Source organism: Balaenoptera acutorostrata, chromosome 5 (genome assembly GCF_949987535.1).
Source record: "Balaenoptera acutorostrata chromosome 5, mBalAcu1.1, whole genome shotgun sequence".
Classification (NCBI taxonomy): domain Eukaryota; kingdom Metazoa; phylum Chordata; class Mammalia; order Artiodactyla; family Balaenopteridae; genus Balaenoptera; species Balaenoptera acutorostrata.
This window is the reverse complement of record NC_080068.1, coordinates 139,452,120-139,475,868: the sequence shown is the minus strand read 5'-3', so window position 1 is coordinate 139,475,868 and position 23,749 is coordinate 139,452,120. Positions and strand designations below refer to the sequence as shown.

The following is a 23,749-nucleotide window of genomic DNA, read 5'->3' as shown; positions in this document are numbered from 1 at the left end:
TACATTTAGCTCTTTAATCCATTTGGAGTTTATTTTTGTGTGTGGTGTTAGGTAGTGTTCTAATTTCATTCTTTTACATGTAGCTGTCCAGTTTTCCCAGCACCACTTATTGAAGAGGCTGTCTTTTCTCCATTGTATGTTCTTGCCTCCTCTGTCATAAACTAGGTGACCATATGTGCATGGGTTTATCTCTGGGCTTTCTATCCTGTACCACTGATCTATATTTCTGTTTTTATGCCAGTACCACACTGTCTTGATTACTGTAGCTGTGTAGTATAGTTTGAAGTCGGGGAGCCTGATTCCTCCAGTTCCATTTTTCTTTCTCAAGATCGCTTTGGCTATTCGGGATCTTTTGTGTTTCCATAAGAATTGTAAAATTTTTTGTTCTAATTCTGTGAAGAATGCCACTGGTAGTTTCATAGGGATTGCACTGAATCTGTAGAGTGCTTTGGTTGGTATAGTCATTTTCACAATACTGATTCTTCCAATTCAAGAACATGGTATATTTCTCCATCTGTTTATGTCATCTTTTTTTTTTTTTTTTTTAAATAATGAGAGCCTCTGGGAACTACAGTTTTGTCTTTTATTTTATTTATTTATTTATTTATTATTTATGGCTGTGTTGGGTCTTCGTTTCTGTGCGAGGGCCTTCTCTAGTTGTGGCAAGTGGGGGCCACTCTTCATCGCGGTGCGTGGGTCTCTCATTATCGTGGCCTCTCTTGTTGCGGAGCACAGGCTCCAGACGCGCAGGCTCAGTAATTGTGGCTCACGGGCCTAGCCGCTCCGCGGCATATGGGATCTTCCCAGACCAGGGCTCGAACCCGTGCCCCTGCATTGGCAGGCAGATTCTCAACCACTGCGCCACCAGGGAAGCCCTGTTTATGTCATCTTTGACTTCTTTCATCAGTGTTGTATAGTTTTGTAAGTATAAGTCTTTCACCTCCTTAGGTAGGTTTACTCCTAGGTATTTTATTCTTTCTGTTGCTATGGTAAATGGGAGTGTTTCCTTAATTTCTCTTTCTGATTTTTCGTTGTTAGTGTATAGAAATGCCAGAGATTTCAGTGCATTAATTTTGTATCCTGCAACTTTACCAAATTCATTGGTTGGTTTTAAGAGTTTTCTGGTGGCATCTTTAGGATTTTCTATGTATACTATCATGGCATCTGCAAACAGTGACAGTTTTACTTCTTCTTTTCCAATTTGTATTCCTTTTATTTCTTTTTCTTCTCTGACTGCTGTGGCTAGGATTTCCAAAACTATATTGAATAAGAGTGGTGAGAGTGGACATCCATGTCTTGTTCCTGATCTTAGTGGAAATACTTTCAGTTTTTCACCATTGAGTATGATGTTTGCCATGAGTTTGTCATATATGGCCTTCATTATGTTGAGGTAGGTTCCCTCTATGCCCATTTTCTGGAGAGTTTTTATCATAAATGGGTGTTGAATTTTGTCAAAAGCTTTTTCTGAATCTATTGAGATGATCATATGGTTTTTATTCCTTAATTTGTTAATATGATGTAAAGACTAGGCTAATTAAAAGTGACACTCCTAACTTGTCACAGTTTTCCAGGAACTACATACATACAAAGAACAGTTTAAAAGTACATTATTCTTTCTTTTTAAAATAAATTTATTTATTTATTATTTTTGGCTGCATTGGGTCTTCATTGCTGTACATGGGCTTTCTCCAGTTGTGGTGAGCAGAGGCTACTCTTTGTTGCGGTGTGCAGGCTTCTCATTGCAGTGGCTTCTCTTGTTGCAGAGCACGGGCTCTAGGCACGCAGGCTTCAGTAGTTGTGGCACGCAGGCTTCAGTAGTTGTGGCTCGCGGGCTCTAGAGCGCAGGCTCAGTAGTTGTGGGGCACAGGCTTAGTTGCTCTGCGGCATGTGGGATCTTCCCAAACCAGGGCTCGAACCCGTGTCCCCTGCATTGGCAGGCAGATTCTTAACAACTGCATCACCAGGGAAGCCCCCTAAGTACACTATTCTTAAAACCCTCAATTTGCTCTCTAAAAATTTATTGCTGTAAAAACGTTGTAAGGGAACTTCCACTTTTAGCCATGATGGAGTGAGGCTGAACTTGTCCTTCTAACGTAAACAACAAAACCAGACAAAATATATAAAAAAACTGTTGCCAGACATTGGACAACAGGCAGTGCAGGATTGTGAACCATGGGTTGGGGGGACATGATACACTTGGTAATGTCACTGTTTTACAGATCATAGCACAGGGAGAAGGATCTGAAGCAGAGCACAACAGTCCACAGAGTTGAAGAAACAAAGATTGAAGTTCAAGGAGGCTGAGGTATTCTGCAAGGCAGAGTACTGAAAGTGATGGAACTATTCAGAGAAAGACATCCAAAAATCTGCATGGGGTCCTCGTGCATCTGTTGCCAGAGATTACAAACCTAGTTAGTGGCAAAATTCCTAGTTAGTGTTGGCGGGCCTAACAGTCTATGTCCTCTGAGTCCCAGTTAAGAGCTCTTTCCATCACATACAGAAATTTTATTACATTTTATTAACATAAATATTATTAAAGCCGAGTTTTCATCTTTTAACAGATCTTCTAATCAACAAATTCAACTTTTATCTCACCTTTTGTTCCTTTGCTTACTCAGTACTATAATCAAATAGGCAATAAAAATGCCAAAAATAAGGTGACAAAAATGAACACACACAGATTAACCAATTTGATAATTCCCCCAAATAACTGAGTTTACCAAATGAAAATGAAAAACCGAACTCCACTTTCTTTGAATGAGATAATAATACTATACACTTAGTTTTTTATTTTATCAAACTTCACAGAAGTAATTAAGTTTCAGTTCCTAATGATTATGCTCCCAATTAATGAAATTTGGCGGCTGCCCATATTGAAATTATACTCAATGCCACTAACCCAATTATCTTCTGTCAAGGTGACCCATAAAAATAATTGAGAATGGCATACCATTCAGTGTGCATTTAAGGAAACAGACCTCAATCTCTTTTTTTCCTAAAAGCACTACTCTTACAACAGGTCACTCATAACAAATGAGAGTAGTATTCTCACAGTTTAATGGAAAAAGTAACAGCAAACATTCAATTTACTTTACCCCAAAAAATGTCCTTGAAACTTTTGCTCTTACCCAAAGATAAACTCTAGTAGCAAACAGGGTTTACAAGAAAAGTAGGAAGTAGTATATCATATTCAACAATTTCTTTCCTCCAAACATATAAGGCCAGATCTATGTATAATTCAGCTTTAACACAGGTTTCTGTCTAATCAAAATGGAATCTTATAAAAGCAGGCTTAAAGTATAACAGAAGATATAATCATAAGAAGTCCTTTTCTGAACTGTTCAAAAGGCGTAAATGTACAAAATGAAAAAAATAATTTGCTTGTTTTTAAAAATCCCATGTAACACTATCACCAAAGTTAATTCTACAGAATCATGGGAATAAAGCTACCATGATAAGATTCTTTTTTTTTTTTAAACCATAAGATACTGAATGCTGCTTTAATCAAACCTGTAGACTTAAAGTAAATCTTTAGAGAATTTACTTTTATTTAGGTTAAGAGAGATGCAAATACTACATACAGTATACTTTGACCAAAGGTTTCACATCAATTCATTTAAAACAGGCTTTGTAAAACGACATTGTGGGCAGACATGTTAAGTTCTCCATAGTAGAATCATCAAATTAAATAAAAATACATGTCTACAATCCCATCTCTGAAATTCTTGTGTTTGGGGAGTTCTTGAAATTTCAGAATTATAAATAAGGGGTTCCCTTGGTATGGAATGAATGCCATAGTATTCTGTTTGTCACCTTGCCTGTAACATGAACATATGTTAATTCAAAATTAAACATAATAGTTTCAAAAATATTAGAATATTGTAGACGGTTAGCTTTCATTAGCAGCTAAATTTTAAAATATTAACACTGTGCTGCAGAAACAGTAACGCAAAACAGGATATAATTCAAGCAGAATGAACTGTTCAAATCCTGTGTGCTAAATGCTAGCACCATACACTGAGACTCCTGCTTCTAAAATGTCTAGGAATAACTGATACCAGCTCATGCTCCTGCCAAGCATAAAACTGGTTAAGTAAATAGGAAATAACTATTTTCAGCCATTGGACAAAAGCCAACACAGGACTGTGCTCTCAGAAGGGAAACAAGGTAAATCCCAAGAAAATCTTTTTTTTTTTTTTTTTTTTTTTTTTGCCTATAGGCATTTTCCAGACTGCAGAATAGAGAGGAGGAACACAAGTAGAACATGGCAGTCTTACTGACCTAAGCAGATATCTGAGATAGAAAACGCCTGAAGAGCTGAAACTTATGGAGCAGGGTATCAGAAAGAACTGTACAGAGATGAAATTTCAGAAATCTATACAAGAGTTTTGGTCAAATATTAAATTGATCAGGCACACTGCAGAATTCTACTCAAGTTGGCCAAGAACAACTACCAAGTAGCATGAGCTGAACAACTATTGATGCTTATACATGGCTGGGAGACATCTGAGTTCCAAACATCCAGTTAGAGACTTCATTAAACGCTCCAGGATTCATCAGAGACCCAGAAATGCCACACCTTGGGAATAAGGATAATCTAGACCCACTTTTTTGTTTTTTTAATTCTTTATCTGCAGACTGCTTTTTTTTAATTAATTAATTAATTTATTTATTTATGGCTGTGTTGGGTCTTCGTTTCTGTGCGAGGGCCCTCTCCAGTTGCGGCAAGCGGGGGCCACTCCTCACAGCGGTGCGTGGGCCTCTCACCATCGCAGCCCCTCCCGTTGTGGAGCACAGGCTCCAGACGCGCAGGCTCAGCAATTGTGGCTCACGGGCCCAGCCGCTCCGCGGCATGTGGGATCCTCCCAGACCAGGGCTCGAACCTGTGTCCCCTGCATTGGCAGGCAGATTCTCAACCACTGCACCACCAGGGAAGCCCCTAGACCCACTTTTATTAAAGCTTAAAAACAAGAACAAGCTGATGCACAAGCAAATTAACCATCTGCCAAAACAAAACTCTATTACAAAGGACAACAAGATCCAGATACTCAATATCCTAGTGTCTATAATACACATTACAGAAAAACAAAAATTATTAGAAATGTGAAGAAACAGGAAATTGTGACCCATGACCTACAGAAAAAAATTAATCAACAAAAACAGATTCAGAAATAATGACAGAAATAGCAGACAAACATTAAAACAGTAACTATTAAGTAATATTAAAAGATTGAAAGGAAAACATGAAATAATCAGAAAACAAATAGGAAATCTCAATAGAGAAATGGAAACTATTAAACCCACAGAACCGAGAATCTCAACAAACTTCAAGCAGGATCAACTAAAACAAAGAAAACAACAAAACAAAAAGCAAACAAAAAGGGAGGCACATCACAATCCAAATGCTAAGAAGTAAGGACAAAAGAGAAAATTATAAAAGTAGTCAGAAAAAAGCCTGTATTCTAAAAGGTCTCCAATTATCATATCAGCTTCCACCTTAGGAAAGTAGAAAAATAAGAGCAAATTAAACTCAACATAAGCAGAAGAAACAAAAGAAAAAAGAACAGAAACAATGAAATAGAAAAGAGAAAAATAAAGGAAATCAGTGAAACCAAAAGCCGGTTCTTTGAGAAGATCAATAAAATTGATAAACCTCTAACCAAATATGGGCATGATCACAAAAGTACACAGCACAGCGAAATAACTAGAACCCCAGCTTTCTAGACAGAGGATGAGAAGAGGAGCCCCAGGGAAACAAAATATCAGGAAGATCACAGAGGAGGCGGAACTGGGGAAAGCAACCCCATAAAGTTGTTTATGAATTCCAGGGTTCATACACATGCGATCTTATTCACAGCACAGCAGACTTTGAGAACTGAACTAACAGATACATGATCCAGGCCCCAGGCCAGCTACTGGATGGCACATTAGCAGGACAGATCCAACCAGTACTACAAAGATTTTAAAAACAGAACTGACAGTAGAACTGTGACATGGCAAATAAAGAAACTAGGCTATTTACATCAATAGAAGATAGTGACATATAAAATTTAAATATAATACATACAATTTATGGGGGGTGGGGTTGTTTTGTTTTGGCCACACCGGGTGACATGCAGGATATCAATTCCCTGACCAGGGATCGGACCCGTGTCCCCTGCAGTGGAAACGGAGTCTTAACCGCTGGACCGCCAGGGAAGTCCCAATACATACAATTTAGATTTGGCATTAACATTACATAATTTTCTTTAGTATTAAATACACCTTTCTATTGTTTTCCTTCAGCTAATACAAAAAACATTTTATCCATCAAAACTGATTAAAAGGAATGCAGCCTCCAATCAAGCTAAATGATAAAAGCCAAACTTAGCTTTAAAAGTCAGCCATTTTGAAATGATGCCTGGGATTTGACAAAATAATCCAAGGGGTAGGAGTCATAGATGAAAAAGAATGCACTGAAAGTTGGTAACTGTCAAACCAAGGAGACAGGTTCATTATATTATTGTCTTTGTTTTCATATGTTTGAAATTTTCACAATTAAAAAGTTAAAAAGAAAATGAGCCTTAGCTATGCTACAATCAACTCAGGAAACATTTATTAACTTACTAGGAGCCTGGCTAGCACTTAGCAGTGCCAGTGTACTGGAACTACTTTTAGTAGTCCTACTTCTGTAGAGCAGACAGGTATGGAGAAAGTCTTTAGACTCAGAGCTATAGCTATTTAACGTTTTAATTAGCTAATAGTAAATAAAATTTAAAATTCTTCAGTAAACCTCCTCAGTCACACTACCCACATCTCAGGTGTTCAATAGCCACATGTGACTAATGGCTAACACAGGGAAATTCAAATGCAGAACATTTCCATCATCACAAGAAATTCTATTGGACAACACTGCTCTAGAGTCTACAGTTCAAATCTTAGAAAACACTTAGACAGGTTTGCATCACTGGCTTAATTAAACTTATTAGAGCCTCAACTGTGTCACCTGCAAAATGTGGACATTAACAACCCTGCAGGGTTAAGGTGAGAATTAAATACAAATGTATAAAAAGAACCTGAGTAAGCACTCAATAAAATGTTTAAATAAAGCACTACGGTATCAGTTACGGCTTAAAATATTTAGACCCAACACAGTGTGACTGATTATAGAGAAACCTGAAAGCAGAAACTGAATTAAAATATACAATCAGGAGGAACAAGGTGTCTCTTCTGAGATGGTGTAAATGCTCTACATCTTGAAAGGGCCACAGGCTGCACTGGTTTGTGACTTGTCAAAATTAAAGAGCAGCATGCCCAAGACAGCTAATAGAACAGTACACTCAAAACCTGTGCATTTCACTGTAGGTAATGATACTTTAAATTTTTAAATGTTTTTTGAAAAGAAAACATAGGAACGCTGAAAAACTACCTTTATCCTTCCTTTCCTTTAATTCTTTTAGTTAGAGCTTCCATTTGCAGACAATATGTTAGCTTTTTATATCATACGATTTCTGGCAAACTATTACAACCATGAAAACAAATCTTATGAATGATTTTTCCCCCTCCTAGTTTTATACTATTTTTAAAAATACGTTTGTCTTAATTCTATAGTAAATGTCATCTGGTGCAAGTGGTCACACAGCTCTTGTTGGCGCCAGCTCGCTCTACTGGAATGTTTTTAGCTATATTGAGCCAAACTCTATCACCCTCTAATTTCTGTTTACTGATTCTAGCTCTTGAGACTTCAGTTTTCTCTTATTCAAGCTAAACATCTTTGTAATTTTAGCTGTTCCTTATACGAAAGTTTTAAGTCCTTTGACCTTTTGTGCCACCCTTTGAAGTCGATACAGTATTGTTCCCATACTTGTATATTTTATAAAACTAGTAAAATTTCAAAAAAATTAGACAGTTTAAATGGGGTTGGGGACTTCCCTGGTGGCGGAGTGGTTAAGAATCCGCCTGCCAAGGCAGGGGACATGGGTTCAATCCCTGGTCCGGGAAGATTCCCACATGCCGCGGAGCAACTAAGCCTGTGCACCACAACTACTGAGCCTGCACTCTAGAGCCCATGGGCTGCAACTACTGAGCCCGCACGCCTAGAGCCCGTGCTCCACAGCAAGAGAAGCCACCGCAATGAGAAGTCCTCGCACCGCAACAAAGAGTAGCTCCCGCTTGCTGCAACTAGAGAAAGCCAGCGCGCAGCAACAAAGACCCAACACAGCCAAAAAATAAATAAATAAATTTATTTTTAAAATGGGGTTGCTTAATTTTTATTTTTCTAAATAAACAATCTTTTAAAAATCTGTCAGTATTTCACAAAAGGCACTTCAAAAATTTAAAGTAACAAGTACATAGTCTCAGAACAAAAGACAAGAAAGGTCTGTGGGAATTTTACACCAATATTTTTGTGGTGTGTCAGCATTACAGAGTCGTTGGTCTTTATCTCTCCAAGTTTTGGGTCCAGAAGTTAAAATTACAGATGAGGTCTTACTAGCCACAGAATTGAATGTGACAATCACCATCTGCTTTCTGGATACTAAAATCCTGTTAATGCATTATAAAACGTGCCAGACTTCTCTTACCTTACTTTTTTTTTCCCCCCAGCATTAAATTATGTCACTTGAGAAAAGAAAATTGGAGGAAGATTTAGGATTCCCGCTTAATATGAGTAGAACTCTGCTATGAACTCTGATTGCTTAGGGATAGGACAAAATTAAATAAAACTCAAGGTATATACATATGATTGAGAGTCAGCTATTTAATAGACCCTCATAATTATTTCAATGATAAATAATCCCAAAGAGTTTAAAGAAAACAATGGAGTGGTCATGGGGACACAGCAACAAAAGTATAACCAATTACTCAATTATATAAAACCTGAACTGCAAATTATATTAAAGCAAGCACTATTATTTTCAAGCATAACACATAAAACCAGAAATGATTTACAGGATAATGGCTGCCCCCTAATTTCTAAACATTACACAAATCCTCATAACAACAGGTTGGGGCTTCCCTGGTGGTGCAGTGGTTAAGGATCCACCTGCCAATGCAGGGGACACGGGTTCGAGCCCTGGTCCGGGAAGATCCCACATGCCGCGGAGCAACTAAGCCCGTGCGTCACAACTACTGAGCCCACGTGCCTAGAGCCTGTGCTCTGCAACGAGAAGCCACTGCAATGAGAAGCCCGTGCACCGCAAGGAAGAGAAGCCCCCGCTCTCCACAACTAGAGAAAGCCCACGTGCAGCAAGAAAGATCCAACTCAGCCAAAATAAATAAATAAATAAATAAGTTAATTTAAAAAAAAAAAAACCATACAGGCCAAGAAAGGAAGCAAATAAAATCACCCAGAGCATTACAAAGAGATAAGACAACTAAAAGCTCTAATTTACATGTAATTGCATAAACACTGAAGACCAGAAGTCTCATGTTCCAATGGGAACTGTCCAAAAGAAAAATACAGCAGGGTCCTCGTGGTGACTGAATGGGTAATATTCAGGATTTACCCAAGTTCACCCAAGCCAGAGGTCAAAAGGAAGTACTGAGAGACATGGTGGATGAGAGCAATGGCTACTGGGGAGTCAAAATGTAGAGGCTCAGAAAGTCTGTAAGACCAAAGGTGGCAGTTTTAGTAAGGCATAGCTTTGGAGGAGAAGGAGACACCTTAGAAGGAGAGAGTGTCACTTGAAGGTTTGATGGAGAGGGCAGCACTGAAGATCAAGGCCTTATTAAACCAATACAGAACAATGTGGGAGAGGGGACTTATTTTAAAAACTGCATTTGACTGTAGCAACAAAGAGGGTACTCTTGAACTAAGAGACTGAAGAAACCACCCAGCCTCACCCAAAAATAAAATTGTCTATATTGCTGGTGCAGTAAAACCCATCACAAATAACCTGAACAGAAAAAAGAACCCAGCATTCACACCAAGTTACTTACATAGAGTTTTTAAAAGTGAAAAATTTGGGTAGATGAAAACACACCAAAAACCATAGCGATAACACATTGGAAAGATGTAACGCTCCATCACAAATTAGAAATAATTAAATAACAAATGCAGACATAAAAGAACACCTCAAATCAAATATTCAAAACTTTAAAGAGCAAACAAGTTTTAAAATAGGAACAAACTGAACTTAAGAAACAGAAAAAAACAAAATCATCACAGAAATGAAGACTAAATTACAAGATGTATGATCTAAAAAGATAGAAAATAAGACTTCTCAAGCAAATGAATAACAGAGAAAAGAATTGAAGGAAACGTAATATAAAAGAGATGCAAAGATCCAATAAGCAAAGATCACTGAAGAATGAAACAACTGACCAGAACTAATATTCAAAACTATAATTCTTGACTCAAAAGAAAACATCAATCTACAATCTGAAACCACAAGGGAAAATTTATCCAGAATAGTCAACACAGAGACATACCTAAGTAAAACAATTCTATTTTACAGATAATAAAAATTCAAGTCTTCGAAAAGAAAGACCAAGTCATCGACAAAGAAAAGGAAATCAGGTTGGCATCAGCAACATATAAGCAAGACAACAGGGGGTCAATTATTTTCAAGAAATGTAAGAAGATGTGAATCAAGGATTTTAAACCCAGCCAAGCTGTCCTTCAAACATCAAGACTGTAGGAAAACACTTAACATCTAAGACCTTAAGAGATTTCCACAAGCACTGTTGAGGAATCTATACTAGACAATAAGCTTCATCCAGCCAAGAGATGACTGGGAAAACTTCTGAAAAAGGTCTGTTGTTTAATATTAACTATATTTAATTGTAGAATTAAATCTAAAACAAAGGTATTGATGAGGGTAGAATAGTACATAAAATGGCATGCTCTCACAAAGTAAAAATAACTTTAAAAAGTCAGAGGAAAAGAGACTAGAAAAAAAATTAAGTAGAATAAGCTCATTCACTGCCTCACACATAAGAAAATGGATTTACCGCCTGCCAATGCAGGGGACACGGGTTCGATCCCTGGTCCAGGAAGATCCCACATGCTGCGGACCAACTAAGCCCGTGAGTCACAACTACTGAGCCTGTGCTCTAGAGACCATAACCCATAACTACTGAAGCCTGCGCGCCTTGAGCCCGTGCTCCACAACAACAGAAGCCACCGCCATGAGAAGCCCGCGCACCACAACGAAGAGTAGCCCCCGCTCGCCACAACTAGAGAAAGCCCGCACACAGCAATGAAGACCCAACACAGCCAAAAAAAAAAAAAAAAGCTTCATGACATTGAGTTTGGCAGTGATTTCCTAGATGTGACTCCAAAGGCACAGAAAACAAAAGAAAAAAGAGAAAAAGTAGACTTCATGAAAATTTAAAAATTTTGTGCATCAGAAGATGACACACAGGGACTTCCCTGGTGGTCCAGTGGTTAAGACTCCGTGCTCCCAATGCACGGGGCATGGGTTCGATCCCTGGTTGGGGAACCAGGATCCCGCATGCCGTGTGGTGCAGTAAATAAATAAATAAACAAACGAACAAACAGGCCTGGGGGAAAAAAAAGACTACACACAAATGGAAGAAAATAGTTGCAAGTCGTATATCTGATAAGGCATCGATAGCCAGTAAATAGAAATCTTACAACTCAACAACAAACAACCCAATTAAAAAATGGGCAAGGACTTAATTAGACATTTCTCCAAAGACAGCATACAGATGGCCAATAAATACATGAAAAGACACTCAACGTCACTAATCATTAGGAAAATGAAAATCAAAATTGCGATGAGATACTACTTCATGGTCACTAGGATGGCTATTATGAAACAAAAACAAAAACAGAAAACAGTAGTGTTGGCAAGAATGTAGAGAAACTGGAACCCTTGTGCATTGCTAGGAACCACTATGGAAAACGGTATGGTATGCCTCAAGAATTACCATATGACCCAGCAATCTGCTTCTTGGTATATACCCAAAGGCATTGAAAGCAGGGTCTTGAAGAGAGATTTGTACACCCATGTTCACAGCAGCATTATTCCCAATGGCTAAAATGTGGAGGTAACCCAAGTGTCCATTGACAGATGAATAGATAAACAAAAAGTGGTATATAAATACAACAGAACTTCATTCAGCCTTAAAAAAGAAGGAAATTCTGACACCTGCTGTAACATGGATGAACCTTGAGGATACTGTGCTGAGTGAAATAAGCCCATCACATAAAGACACATGCTGTATGAGCCCACTCACATGCAGTTCCTAGAGAAGCCAAACCCACAGAGACAGAAAGCAGAATGGTGGGCGCCAGGGGCCGGGGAGGAGGGGTGATGGGGGAGTTGTTTAATGGGCGCAGAGTTTCAGTTTGGGAAGATGAAGAAGTTCTGGAGATGGACGGGGTTGATGGTTGCACAATGATGTGAATGTGCTTATTAATGCCACTGAACTGTACACTTAAAAAATGGCTAAGATGGTAAATTTTATATTATGCATATTTCACCATAATTTTTAAAAATGGGGGAAAAAAAAGAAAATGGATTTATTTTATAGGTGACAAATAAAATAATAGCATAAAATTCACAATCACAGCATAAAATTCCCTCCTCTCCACACCCTAAGTAAGAAAAAAAGAGGACTAAAGGAATTTGTTTTGGCCGCGCTGCGTGGCTTGAAGCATCTTAGTTCCCTGACCAGGGATCAAACCTGGGCCCACAGCAGTAAAAGCGCCGAATCCTAACCACTGGACCTCCGGGGAATTCCCAGGAATTTTTAAAGGTATAAGCATAAAACTGATTAAAACAAAAATATAAACCTTCTTAAATACCAAAAAATATACAAAAGCAAAATAAAAATATTAAACAGAATACAAAGCATAACATAAAACCAAGATGAGATCAATTCAATGAAAAAGCTAACGTCCTTAATAGACTACACCTATAACAGATGTTTACTAATACATATGCTTTACCATTTACCAAGGACTTTTATACATATCTCACTACCTGACCAGTGAGGTAGGTCAGAAAAGTACTGTTTCTCTCTTTACTCAAATTTACAAACTAAGGCTTAAAAAACAAAAAAGATAAAGTAAAGCAAACTCAGGATTAAAACCCATCATCTTTCTATTTTTCTTTCCACACCAGGCTTCCCCCACTGAGCATCAAAATTGTTTCAAAACACAAATTGAAGAAACGTATAATATTTTATTTCCTGCTTTAAAAGTGTTACTTAGCCACCCCACAAAAATCTTTAGAATGAATTAGCCTGAAACTTTTGATACTCTGGTTACAAAGCTTCTTCTAACAAAGAAAATGTTGGAAGAAGTTTAAGTCTCCTTAATGGCAGTGGCAACTAAGTTGGCAAAGAATGTGACACTATCTCAGATACTAGATGCAAGAATAGACACACTTCAGGAGACCTCCCTGGTGGCGCAGTGGATAAGACTCCACACTCCCAATGCAGGGGGCCCAGGTTGGATCCCTGGTCAGGGAACTAGATCCCACGTGCATGCCACAACTAAGCAGTCCACGTGCCACAGCTAAGGAGCCCTGGAGCTGCAACTAAGGAGCCCACCTGCTGTAACTAAGACATGGTGCAACCAAAATTTTAAAAAATAATAGTAACAGACACACGACAGAGTGAGGGAAGGGCTACCCAGACCCAGGCTGTGTGACCTCTAAGTAAGTTCAGGTATGGCCAGTTCCCTACAATGCTAGTTTTGAAAACACATACTTGCTCCCACACGATTGATGATTTGACGTTTTGAGCAAACTAAATTTCAAATTTCAAGTTTGCTTCTGTGGGATTTGTCCCCCAGAAATACTAGATGAACACAGACATCTGCGCCCCGCTGAAACGAGCTGCATAGGCATGCAGAGCACAGACACACGCCTCAAACATCTAAGCTCCCTCAGCTCACCTTGTGGGTTATGAGGTGTCACAACTTTCTCTCAGATTTAAGATAATTTTCCTTCCATCACTTCATAATAATTCACCAGCTGCAATCCTTCTGACACCTACTTCTACAAGCAAACTTCAGGTGTTTTCCAAGGTAAAAGGCAGTATTTACATTATAGTATTTCCATATTGGTTAGCCATTTTACATATGTAAAACTGTGCTATCATTTCTATTAGGTTCTTACCTTGGTTCCTAATTTGGCATCAATGAAGTTTTTAAGTGTTGTGCCAACTCCATTTTTCCCACAAGCCCTGTGGGTTTTATTACCTGATTTTGCATAGTGCACTGACTTTTAGGAACCTGTATGTTCTGATATAGCACAACTGACTGTATATAAAGCAATCAGAAATATACTTTAGACAATGTAATCATAAGTATTGCCTATACTTATTACAATTTCCTCAAAGGAGTAATGCAAGGTTTATATCAGCTAATGTGGAAAAAAAGCCTGGCATAGAATCTGGCTCAAAACAGATGATCAATAAATGCCAATTTACTTCATTTCCCTCTTCTTAAAGATTCTGACTCAGTTCCCAAGCACCGATAACCAAAGGTGATCTTGTAATCTTCAATGAGATCTCTCTGAAAAAAAGGGTACCATATTAAGTGAAAGCCATTAACATAAGGGGAAAATTTTTTTTTCTTAAATCAGAACCACCACCATGTGTGGAAGTACACAACCAGCCCGGAGGAGTTTTTTTCCCCCAGGTCTTTTTTTTTTTTTTTTTTAAACACATGGGCATACTTTTTTTTTTTTTGGCTGCGCTCAGGCTTTCTCTAGTCGTGGTGAGCGGGGGCCACTCTTCGTTGCGGTGCGCGGGCTTCTCATCGTGGTGGCTTCTCTTGTTGCGGAGCACGGGCCCTAGGAGCGTGGGCTTCAGTAGTTGTGGCACACGGGCTCAGTAGTTGTGGCTCACGGGCTCTAGAGCACAGGCTCAGTAGATGTGGCTCATGGGCTTAGTCGGTCTGCGGCATGTGGGATCTTCCCACATGGGCAGGCGGACTCTTAACCACTGCGCCACCAGGGAAGTCTCTTAGGTCTATATTCTTAAAAGCAAACTTTCATCTCTCCTTTTATACACAATCAGATAAAACAACTCTTACAGATTACACAGAGAAATGCTCATATAATCTCCTCTATAATAAAAACAATCTTTAAGATTAAAATTATCACTGGCTTCAAATAAGATTATAATTTCCCCAGTACGTTTTAATAGAAATTTCAAATGATCTCAACTGAAAATGTGTTCCTATTATACTTACCACAGAAAATCTCAGTGGAATAGAGCATATCAGGTAACAAAAACATTAACCTCTCCATCATTTATTTCTATATTGCAATTTATATTTCACTTTTAAATAGACAAAAGATTGCTTTTATTAAATTAAAATTTTATGGAATTATTTTAGTTCCAAATTAAGTAGTGAAAATACAATTCATATCTTACCTAAAGGGGAAAAACCACATGCAACAAGTTAAACTTGTTTTTTTTTAAGTTACAATTTCAATACAAGTTTGTACAGTATGCATCATAAAACAGCTTAAATGTAAATGTACAGCTGACATTCCAGGGAAATTCCCAGAAGTCAAGAATACAGTCACAGGACTTCCCTGGTGACGCAGAGGTTAAGAATCCGCCTGCCAATGCAGGGGACACGGGTTCGAGCCCTGGTCCGGGAAGATCCCACATGCCACGGAGCAACTAAGCCCGTGGGCCACAACTACTGAGCCTGCGCTCTAGAGGCTGCAAGCCACAACTACTGAGCCCGCGTGCCACTACTACTGAAGCCTGCACACCTAGAGCCTGTGTTCCACAATAAGAGAAGCCCACGCACCGCAATGAAGAGTAGCCCCTGCTCATCGCAACTAGAGAAAGCCCCCGCGCAGCAATGAAGACCCAATGCAGCCAAAAATAAATAAATAAAATAACTTAATTAAGAAAAAAAAAAATACAGTCACAGCAAAAATTGCCTCCCCTCTACATCCTAATATATATACTAACAACCATCACTCTTTTAAATCTCTTCACTTGTTCTTCTTACCGTCAGCACTGGCAACTGACATTATTTCTAAAACCATTTTTCACTAAGAATCTTCAGTTTTTCTCTCTTCAATAGGGCTACTGCCTACAAATAGAGAGCAAAGTTGGATTTAGATGTGGATGCTGATGGTTGGCTAGGGTCACTGATAGTTAAGTGGCTTGCTCTGCCACACCAGCTTCCCAGCATACCTTTCCCAAATTCCAAGAATTCAATTTGAGTTTTAAATTTTCTAAAAAACACTCACAAAGCAACTGTAAATTACAAATGTTCTCCCTTCTAACATTTTATATTCCTGTCTCGTAATATCATATACAGGGGTCCTCACCCCTGACTCTGTGTCAGAATCAGTTTTAGAGCTTTATGAAACTACAGATGGCTGAGTTTTACTACTTGATACAACAGGCTCATGACAAACATCCTCATTTAATCCAGATACCATTTCTCCTCCAGTGCTAACACAACCAAAAAAGAAACAATAAAAATTTCCTCTTATGCTTTTGTGATGGGAAAAAGGGCCATGTAAACAAACCTGATACCATGATTCATTCATAAATGAAACTTCCAAGGTCTCACCGGGTAATACAGGTTCTGCCTGATACCCTACAATTACCTCATATAACAATGTATTCTACAATGCCAAGGCCCAGCTTAACTCCCTTCTCCAAAAGTCTTTATGCAAGCACAAAATCCAAAGATTACGGTTTTGCTCTCCTGCCCTGTAGTCACTGTCTTAACACTGATTCTATGCAAAAATATTTCTTGAATACGTATTATGGTACGTTATTCTAACTAATGGGGGTATAGCAATTAACAGAACAAAATCCCTATCCTCATAAAACCTACGTTTTAATTATGGTAGACATGTGATAAATGACTTGTATACATATGTCAGATGGTGATAAGTGATGAGAAAAATAAAGCAAGGAAGAAAATCAGAAGGTTGGGCTGAAGAGGACTTCTGGTCAAGGAAGACCTCAGTATGACATTTAGAGGACATCTGAGCAGAATTCTGAAAGGAATAAGAGAAGAAATGAACCATGCAGTTATCTGGGGGAGAAAATTCTGAACAAACAGTCCTCTGCACATGATCCCTTCTATAACCTAGCTTTTTATGTCCAAAAGCACTTTTTTGAACAAAGAAAATATATTTGAATCAATGCTAAGAAATGCATTATCAGAAGCAGAAATACTAAAGGAAATTAGAATGCACACTAAACAAAGAGATCCCTTCTGTTAAAGCTGGTTGGCCAGTAGCTCTCCTGTCCACCAATCATACAGGGCACCATGTCTGCCTCTGTGGAAACTGCTTTTAACCAGTCTTCAAAGTAATAGGTGGGATGGCAACTCTATACCATCAAATAACTTAGTTTGTGTAATCCCCAATAATGGCCAAGACGGCAAGGCTTTGAAATACTCGCATAATCAAACGTTAAATTCAGTTCCCTATTAGCTTTTGTCTGCTTCTCTGCACATATCATGTTGTCTACTACAAGTGAAAACTAAACTGTAGTCGTTCATTTTTTTTTACCAGAATACTCTATTCTAGAAATAATCTGCACAAACAAGTATTTTAATCTACTTTTAACCCAAAAGAATCATGTCTTGAACATTTCAGGTTTCTAACACAATAAAGCATTTTAAAATATATATCCTTTGTCAATTTATATAAAAACATATACTTCTGTGTTCATTCATACTATATCCATTCCAGAAAGGATTTAGGACAGAAATCTAAAAGAAAACAAACAAATCAGTGAATTTGCCACATTATCAGATTTTTCTTCTCATAAGATTCTTTACAGACTTTTAAAAAGTATTTTGTGAGTTTCATAAGAATGTAGTGTATTTACATTATAGCAAAATTGCATTTCGTTTTCTAATTCACTTCTTTTTTTATTAAGATTTTTTTTGACGTGGACCTTTTTTTTTTTTTAAGTCTTTATTGAATGTGCTACAACACTGCCTCTGCTTTATGCCTTGGCTTCCTGGCCGCGAGGCCTGTGGGATCCTAGCACCCCTGACCAGGGATCGAACCCACACCCCCTGCACTGGAAGGCAAAGTCTTAACCACTGGACCGCCAGGGACGTCCCTCTAATTCACTTTTAAACAAATTTATTCTAGTTCAAACATTTGATTACCTACTGTATACAGAAGAAAGGGGACTTCAGAGCAGGTAAAACTTTGTTTCCATTTTTTATTTTTTCTTTGTTATATTCTAAACACATGCAGTACGGGTAAAAGTATATTAAGACCAATTTCAAGGTCACTGTCCTCACTCGGTTGCAAAACTATTATTGTCACATAGAAACTAAAGTCAGCGGACCTTCCTATGCACATATGGAAATCTACTTGTTAACAATTCCTAATTTTAATTTCATCTGCAACTAAGTCCAACCTAAGTATCATTAACTGTAGAAACAGCACTTTTTCCAAAAGCAATACATAACATGAAATAATTTACCTACAATATTTGTAGGTACCTACAATATGTGTAGCCACCTAACAATTACTACAACTCCTTTTACCTAACAAAGAACTAGGCAGGTGTGGTGTAAGTGCCCTGAAAAAAAAAGTTTCAGGACTTCCCTGGTGGTTCAGTGGTTAAGAACCCGTCTGCCAATGCAGGGGACACAGGTTCGAGCCCTGGTCCGGGAAGATCCCACATGCCGCGGGGCAACTAAGTCCATGCGCCACAACTACTGAGCCTGCGCTCTACAGCCTGTGAGCCACTACTACTGAGCCCTCGTGCCACAACTACTTAAGCCCGCACGCCTAGAGCCCGTGCTCCACAACAAGAGAAGCCACCGCAATGAAAAGCCCGCGCACCGCAACGAAGACCCAACGCAACCGAAAAAAAATTGCATTCCTGACCCTTACACTAGCTGTGAGCCTTAATCTCAGGGTGTTCCTTAATCTTGGGACATTTTGAGACTAAAGGAGGATTCTACAAGTGCACTGTCCAAAATGATAACCATTTACCACATGTGGCTATGTGAAGTTAAATTAATTAAAATTAAGAATTCAATTCCTCAATCACACTAGCCATATTTCAAGTGTACAAGAGCCACATGTGGCTAATGGCTATCATAATGGAGAGAACAACAACTCCTTTAAAAGTTGTAAAAGTAAATAAATTGCTGTGGTAAAAAGGTGCTATAGTCCTACCTACACACCAATTAGTCTTGAAACCAAAAAAAAAATGGCAATAAGGACTTCAAGGTAACTAAGAGTTAACACCGTATTGGATGCGACTTTCCTACATGTTTCCACACGAACTGACTAAATCTGTAGGCATATGGATATTTCTGTAAAATCAAAGTTAGTTCAACATGGGTTACTTTCCTTTCTCTAGAAAACCCGGATCCTCAGCGCTGTTATACTTTTCAAACAAATGAAATACATTTAAATTACAAGAGGAAAGAACTAACACTTTCGTACACACACTCCAAATTTGAAGTCTTAAGTCTGGCAAATGCAGTTAATCCTTTCATAAAGAAGTGTCTGCATGAAAGCGGCAACCCACACACTAGATGCCAAACAAAAAACGTGCTACAAAGTATTAATTATAGCACCAAAGCTACAAGGCAGATGTTACAGTGTAAACAGTCCCTCCAAACATCACCGCATTTACGGTTATTTAAAAAAAAAAAATGCAAACGGCAAACGTGAAATGCAGGGAATTATCGAGCCTGAGCTAGCGTCAAAAAGATCCATTTCACAAGTCCTTATATTCTCTTTTCTCTGCTGCTCATTTCTTGCGTCAGTGTTAATACACTTCGGTCTACAAGAAAATCTGTGTCCAGAACTTCTCCGCTGAAAGCTCTTAACTTTCCACTTCCTACTGGACCGCCCCCTCGCAATGGGCCCCACCTCCCAAGGAGGGTGATGTTTCCCGCTCGGAAGCTAAGAAATAAATGTCTCTCCCCTACTCCTGAAAGGAGGGAAGGAGGCCGAGAAGCTGCAGATCCCAGCATTCCTACTGACTCCATCGAGGCTGTCGTTTAGAAGCCTTCCTCTCCTCTTCTGAACTCCTTTCTTCCTTCCCTCCTCCCAGGTCATTCAGTGACCCCGAGCCGGGCGGGGACAGGTGACTCCCAAGAGGAGAGGAAGAGGGAGGGACGGACGATGGAGGGAGAGCCGCGCTTGGGCAATGAATGAGCTGTGCCGCATCCGCACCACCTGTTCCTTCCAAGGGTGCCACCCCGGCCTGCCGGCAGGGTTCCCAAACCACCCGGGCCCCTGCTTCTGCCCGTGTCGCCCGCTTCCCCGCTGAAGGCCAGGCCTCTGCCCCCTTCGCTCAGGGCGAATGAAAACCGGCCGCTTCGAAGCCAGGAGAACGGGGCCTACTCCGGAACCACGGCCTCCGGAGCGTGGGGACGGGAGGAGGAAGCCCGTGGCCCCTGGCGCGCGGGCCCAAGTGGGAACCCGGAGGAGGGGACGAGGCAGTGCATTCGGCCTGACTAGGAGCACGAAGGCGGGGTCCCGGGCGGAGGTGGCCCGGTGCCCCTGGACCGAGGTTAGGGGTGACAGGCCCGTGTACCGGCTAAATCCTCCTCACTGCTGGTCCGGAGGCTTCCACTTACCAAGATTCGCTTGAAGAGCGCGTTCTCCTTGGGCGGGAGGCTCACGGCCGGCATCGTTCCGGCTCCTCCCGTTGCTCCCGCCACCGCCCGGCTCGGTCAGTCTGTTTGTCCGACCGCCGCCGCCGCCGTCGTTCCCTGGCTGCTTCAGCCTTGATTGCCCCGATCCACCGCCGCCACCGGGCCTCGGGTGTCACCGTGTCGCCCAACCCAGACACCCCCTTCCCCTCGTAGTCTTTTTTCCCTTCTCACTTAACACTGCCGCCGCCTCCTCCCCCCCCCCAACGGGTCTCCGTCGGCGGTTCACGTGGTAACTGAACAGACCGACAGAGGCAGCCAAAATGGCGGACGTGGAGAGCTTTCCCACCCGGGTCACACCTCCTAACACGCAGGCGCGATGACCTCCTTTCCCCACCTCCTCTGTCCTGGAGCTTGCTGGGAAACCTGGAGGCCCGCCCAGGTCCGCGCAGGCCGTGAGGGTCGCGGCAGGCCCCGCCCATCCTTTCGGTTTCTTGTCTCCGAGGCGCCGGGGGAGCGAGGGGAGAGTGGCCAACTGCGGTTCCGACCCCCTCCGCATCAAAAGTAGCGATTCCACTACTTCTTGCTAGATTGGCTTTTCATTCATTGGGTAGACTCTTCCAGTCTGTATAATCATAGTTTGAGCCTAAAGTGCTAAAATCCCGGTGTCCAAAAAAGCGCTGTGTTTGATCGTGGACCAAGTGCCTAATTAAGCAGCAGAGGCGGAGGGGAAATGAAGGTTTCACTCCAGTGGGGACTTGTAAATAGATCCAGAGAGGATGGGGCTTACTAGAGTCTGAAAAGCGTGAAAAGAGTTAACCAATTAAATGGGCCTGGCTGGGGCATCAGTGATTTACTTTTATTGCTTTAAGAGGACCCTGGAAAGGTAGTCAGCCAGATCCGAAGTACCATGTTTGCACTGCCAAAGAAACATCTGAAGGTTAAAGTGTCTGTTTTTATTTCATCGCTGAGTTCATGCAATGCAGTGTTGGGGACTGTATGAATCACCTTGGGTTGTGAAGAATTCAAGGTCACTGACTCCCCTGGAACTGGCTTCAAGCTGGTGCTTAGTACTGTGACTCCTCGTCACTAGAAATCCTTAAATCTTAGGAAGCCGAAGAGTATCTGGCAAGGATACTAGAGAACTGCTGCAGTAAGCAAGGTCAGACTGATACCGAATAGAGTCTCTTCAAGCCATTTCACTAAAACTCGACAGTAAAACTATTTTAAAAGTGGCATTCTGTTGATGACTACAGATTTTTACATCATATGAGCCATTTTTATCCTTGATTTTTTTTTTTATTAATTATTTATTTATTTTTGGCTGTGTTGGGTCTTCGTTTCTGTGCGAGGGCTTTCTCTAGTTGCAGCAAGCGGGGGCAACTCTTCATCACGGTGCGCGGGCCTCTCACTATTGCGGCCTCTCTTGTTGCGGAGCACAGGCGCCAGACGCGCAGGCTCAGTAGTTGTGGCTCACGGGCCCAGTTGCTCTGCGGCATGTGGGATCTTCCCAGACCAGGGCTCGAACCCGTGTCCCCTGCATTAGCAGGCAGATTCTCAGCCACTGCGCCACCAGGGAAGCCCCCCTTGATTGTTTTTGATTATCTCTCTCCAGATCCTGAATTCCATCAGTAGTAGCATTCTTTGCATCGTGAATCATTATACAATATATGCAGTAGCTTTGATTTTTTAATCATAGTTACACAGATGTTTTACTGTTTTCGGCTTGCTCTTCAATCCTCCATGGAAGGTGTGAGTTGAGTAAGACGTTTCCCAGTGGAAAAATCTGCGACTAATACTTGGGTTTTCTAGCTGCTATCTTGCATGCCCTCTCCTTTTGCCTGGGGCATAAGTAAGATTTTAGAAGTCAGATCCTGGAATTTCTTCAAATTCTGTGATGTCTCTTTAAAAGTTTCATTAAGAAAATTGTATGTACAAGAAACCATTTTTGAGTTTTGAAATATGGCCAGTTTTTTAACTCTAGCTTTAAAAATATATATAAAACTAAGAACAAATTTAGAATTCATAAAAACGGCTGTTATTTAGTGGTAACCTTCAAACTTCACCGCCCCCAACAGGTCTTTCAACGATCTGAACTATTAAAAAGTAGAAAAATTGCCTAACTTAAGGTGATAATTTTAGCTTAGCTACTAACTTGGGTTTCCAAATCTCTAGCTTCATATCCAAAAGTCCTTCTGGCAATATTATTTGCTATGTTTTTCTAAATTTCTCCTGTAAATAGTATTCTATTTTCACCTTGGGGGAAGAAAATTTCTGGTCTTTGAAACAAACTGTAGTTTTTACCAGAAGCTGAGTAACTGAATAGATGAGATAGCAATATAGTTTGGCAAATATATTCCTTTTGGCTAATGACAAATAAATGACAATCTTTAAGACTCAGTGAATACTAGTCTGATTCAACATTTATGTGAGTTCCATACATCCTAGTTAAAATGCACCTACAGATAGTTAGACCACACAGTCAGTGATTTGATAGCCTGAACTCAGTAAAATGCCTACTCTGATAGATCACCACTATTTGACAAATAGCGATCCCATTTAACGGCTTACGCTTTGAATGACAGCTATGCAGGGAGTTAACATATCCAAGGCTAGGTGTGATGATGATGATGGTGGTGGTGGTAGTTATTTCATTCACCTTACACCATGTATCTGCATATCACTTTTGTGATAAATTCACCATAAATAAATAAATAACTTTGCAAACTTTAATTCTACAAAAGGGATACATAGAGTAAAATTCCTCCATCTTCATATATGTAAGAGGTTCTCTATTGACACTTTTACATCTTTACATATTTTCATTTTCTAGAAACAAACATAAAAGAAATCTATGTATTTGCCACCCAGATTTACAAAATGTTAACTTTTTGTGATTGCTTCTTTTTTTTTTAAATAAAAACTTGCAGATACAGCTATCCCTCTCCAGATTCTGAATTTGATGTATAGTATTCTCATGCTTCATAAATCAGTAAACATGTAGGAAGCACTTTTACCTTTTATACTGTTTTCAACTCTGGCTTTAACTCTTCCCCGGGAGATGTGAGTTGAGTAAGATGTTTCCCAGTGGAAAAATCTGGGACTAAAAGTTTGATTTTCCAGCAACATGGATGGACGTGGAGATTATCATACTAAGTGAAATAAGTCAGACAGAGAAAGACAAATATCATATGATATGGCTTATATGTGGAATATTTT

At 40.0% G+C, this 23,749-nt stretch overlaps 1 protein-coding gene across 2 annotated transcripts in view; it reads right to left on the bottom strand.

The window, feature by feature from the left end:
- NAA15 (N-alpha-acetyltransferase 15, NatA auxiliary subunit) overlaps positions 1 to 20,871 on the bottom strand; it is a 76,734-nt gene extending 55,863 nt beyond the window's left edge. For both annotated transcript variants that reach the window (XM_007172336.3, XM_028164001.2), the window contains exon 1: positions 20,516 to 20,871. In XM_007172336.3, the coding sequence (XP_007172398.3) occupies positions 20,516 to 20,569 (54 nt within the window). In that variant the 5' untranslated portion in view covers positions 20,570 to 20,871. The remainder of the gene's footprint in view (positions 1 to 20,515) is intronic.
- Positions 20,872 to 23,749: the final 2,878 nt, after the last annotated feature.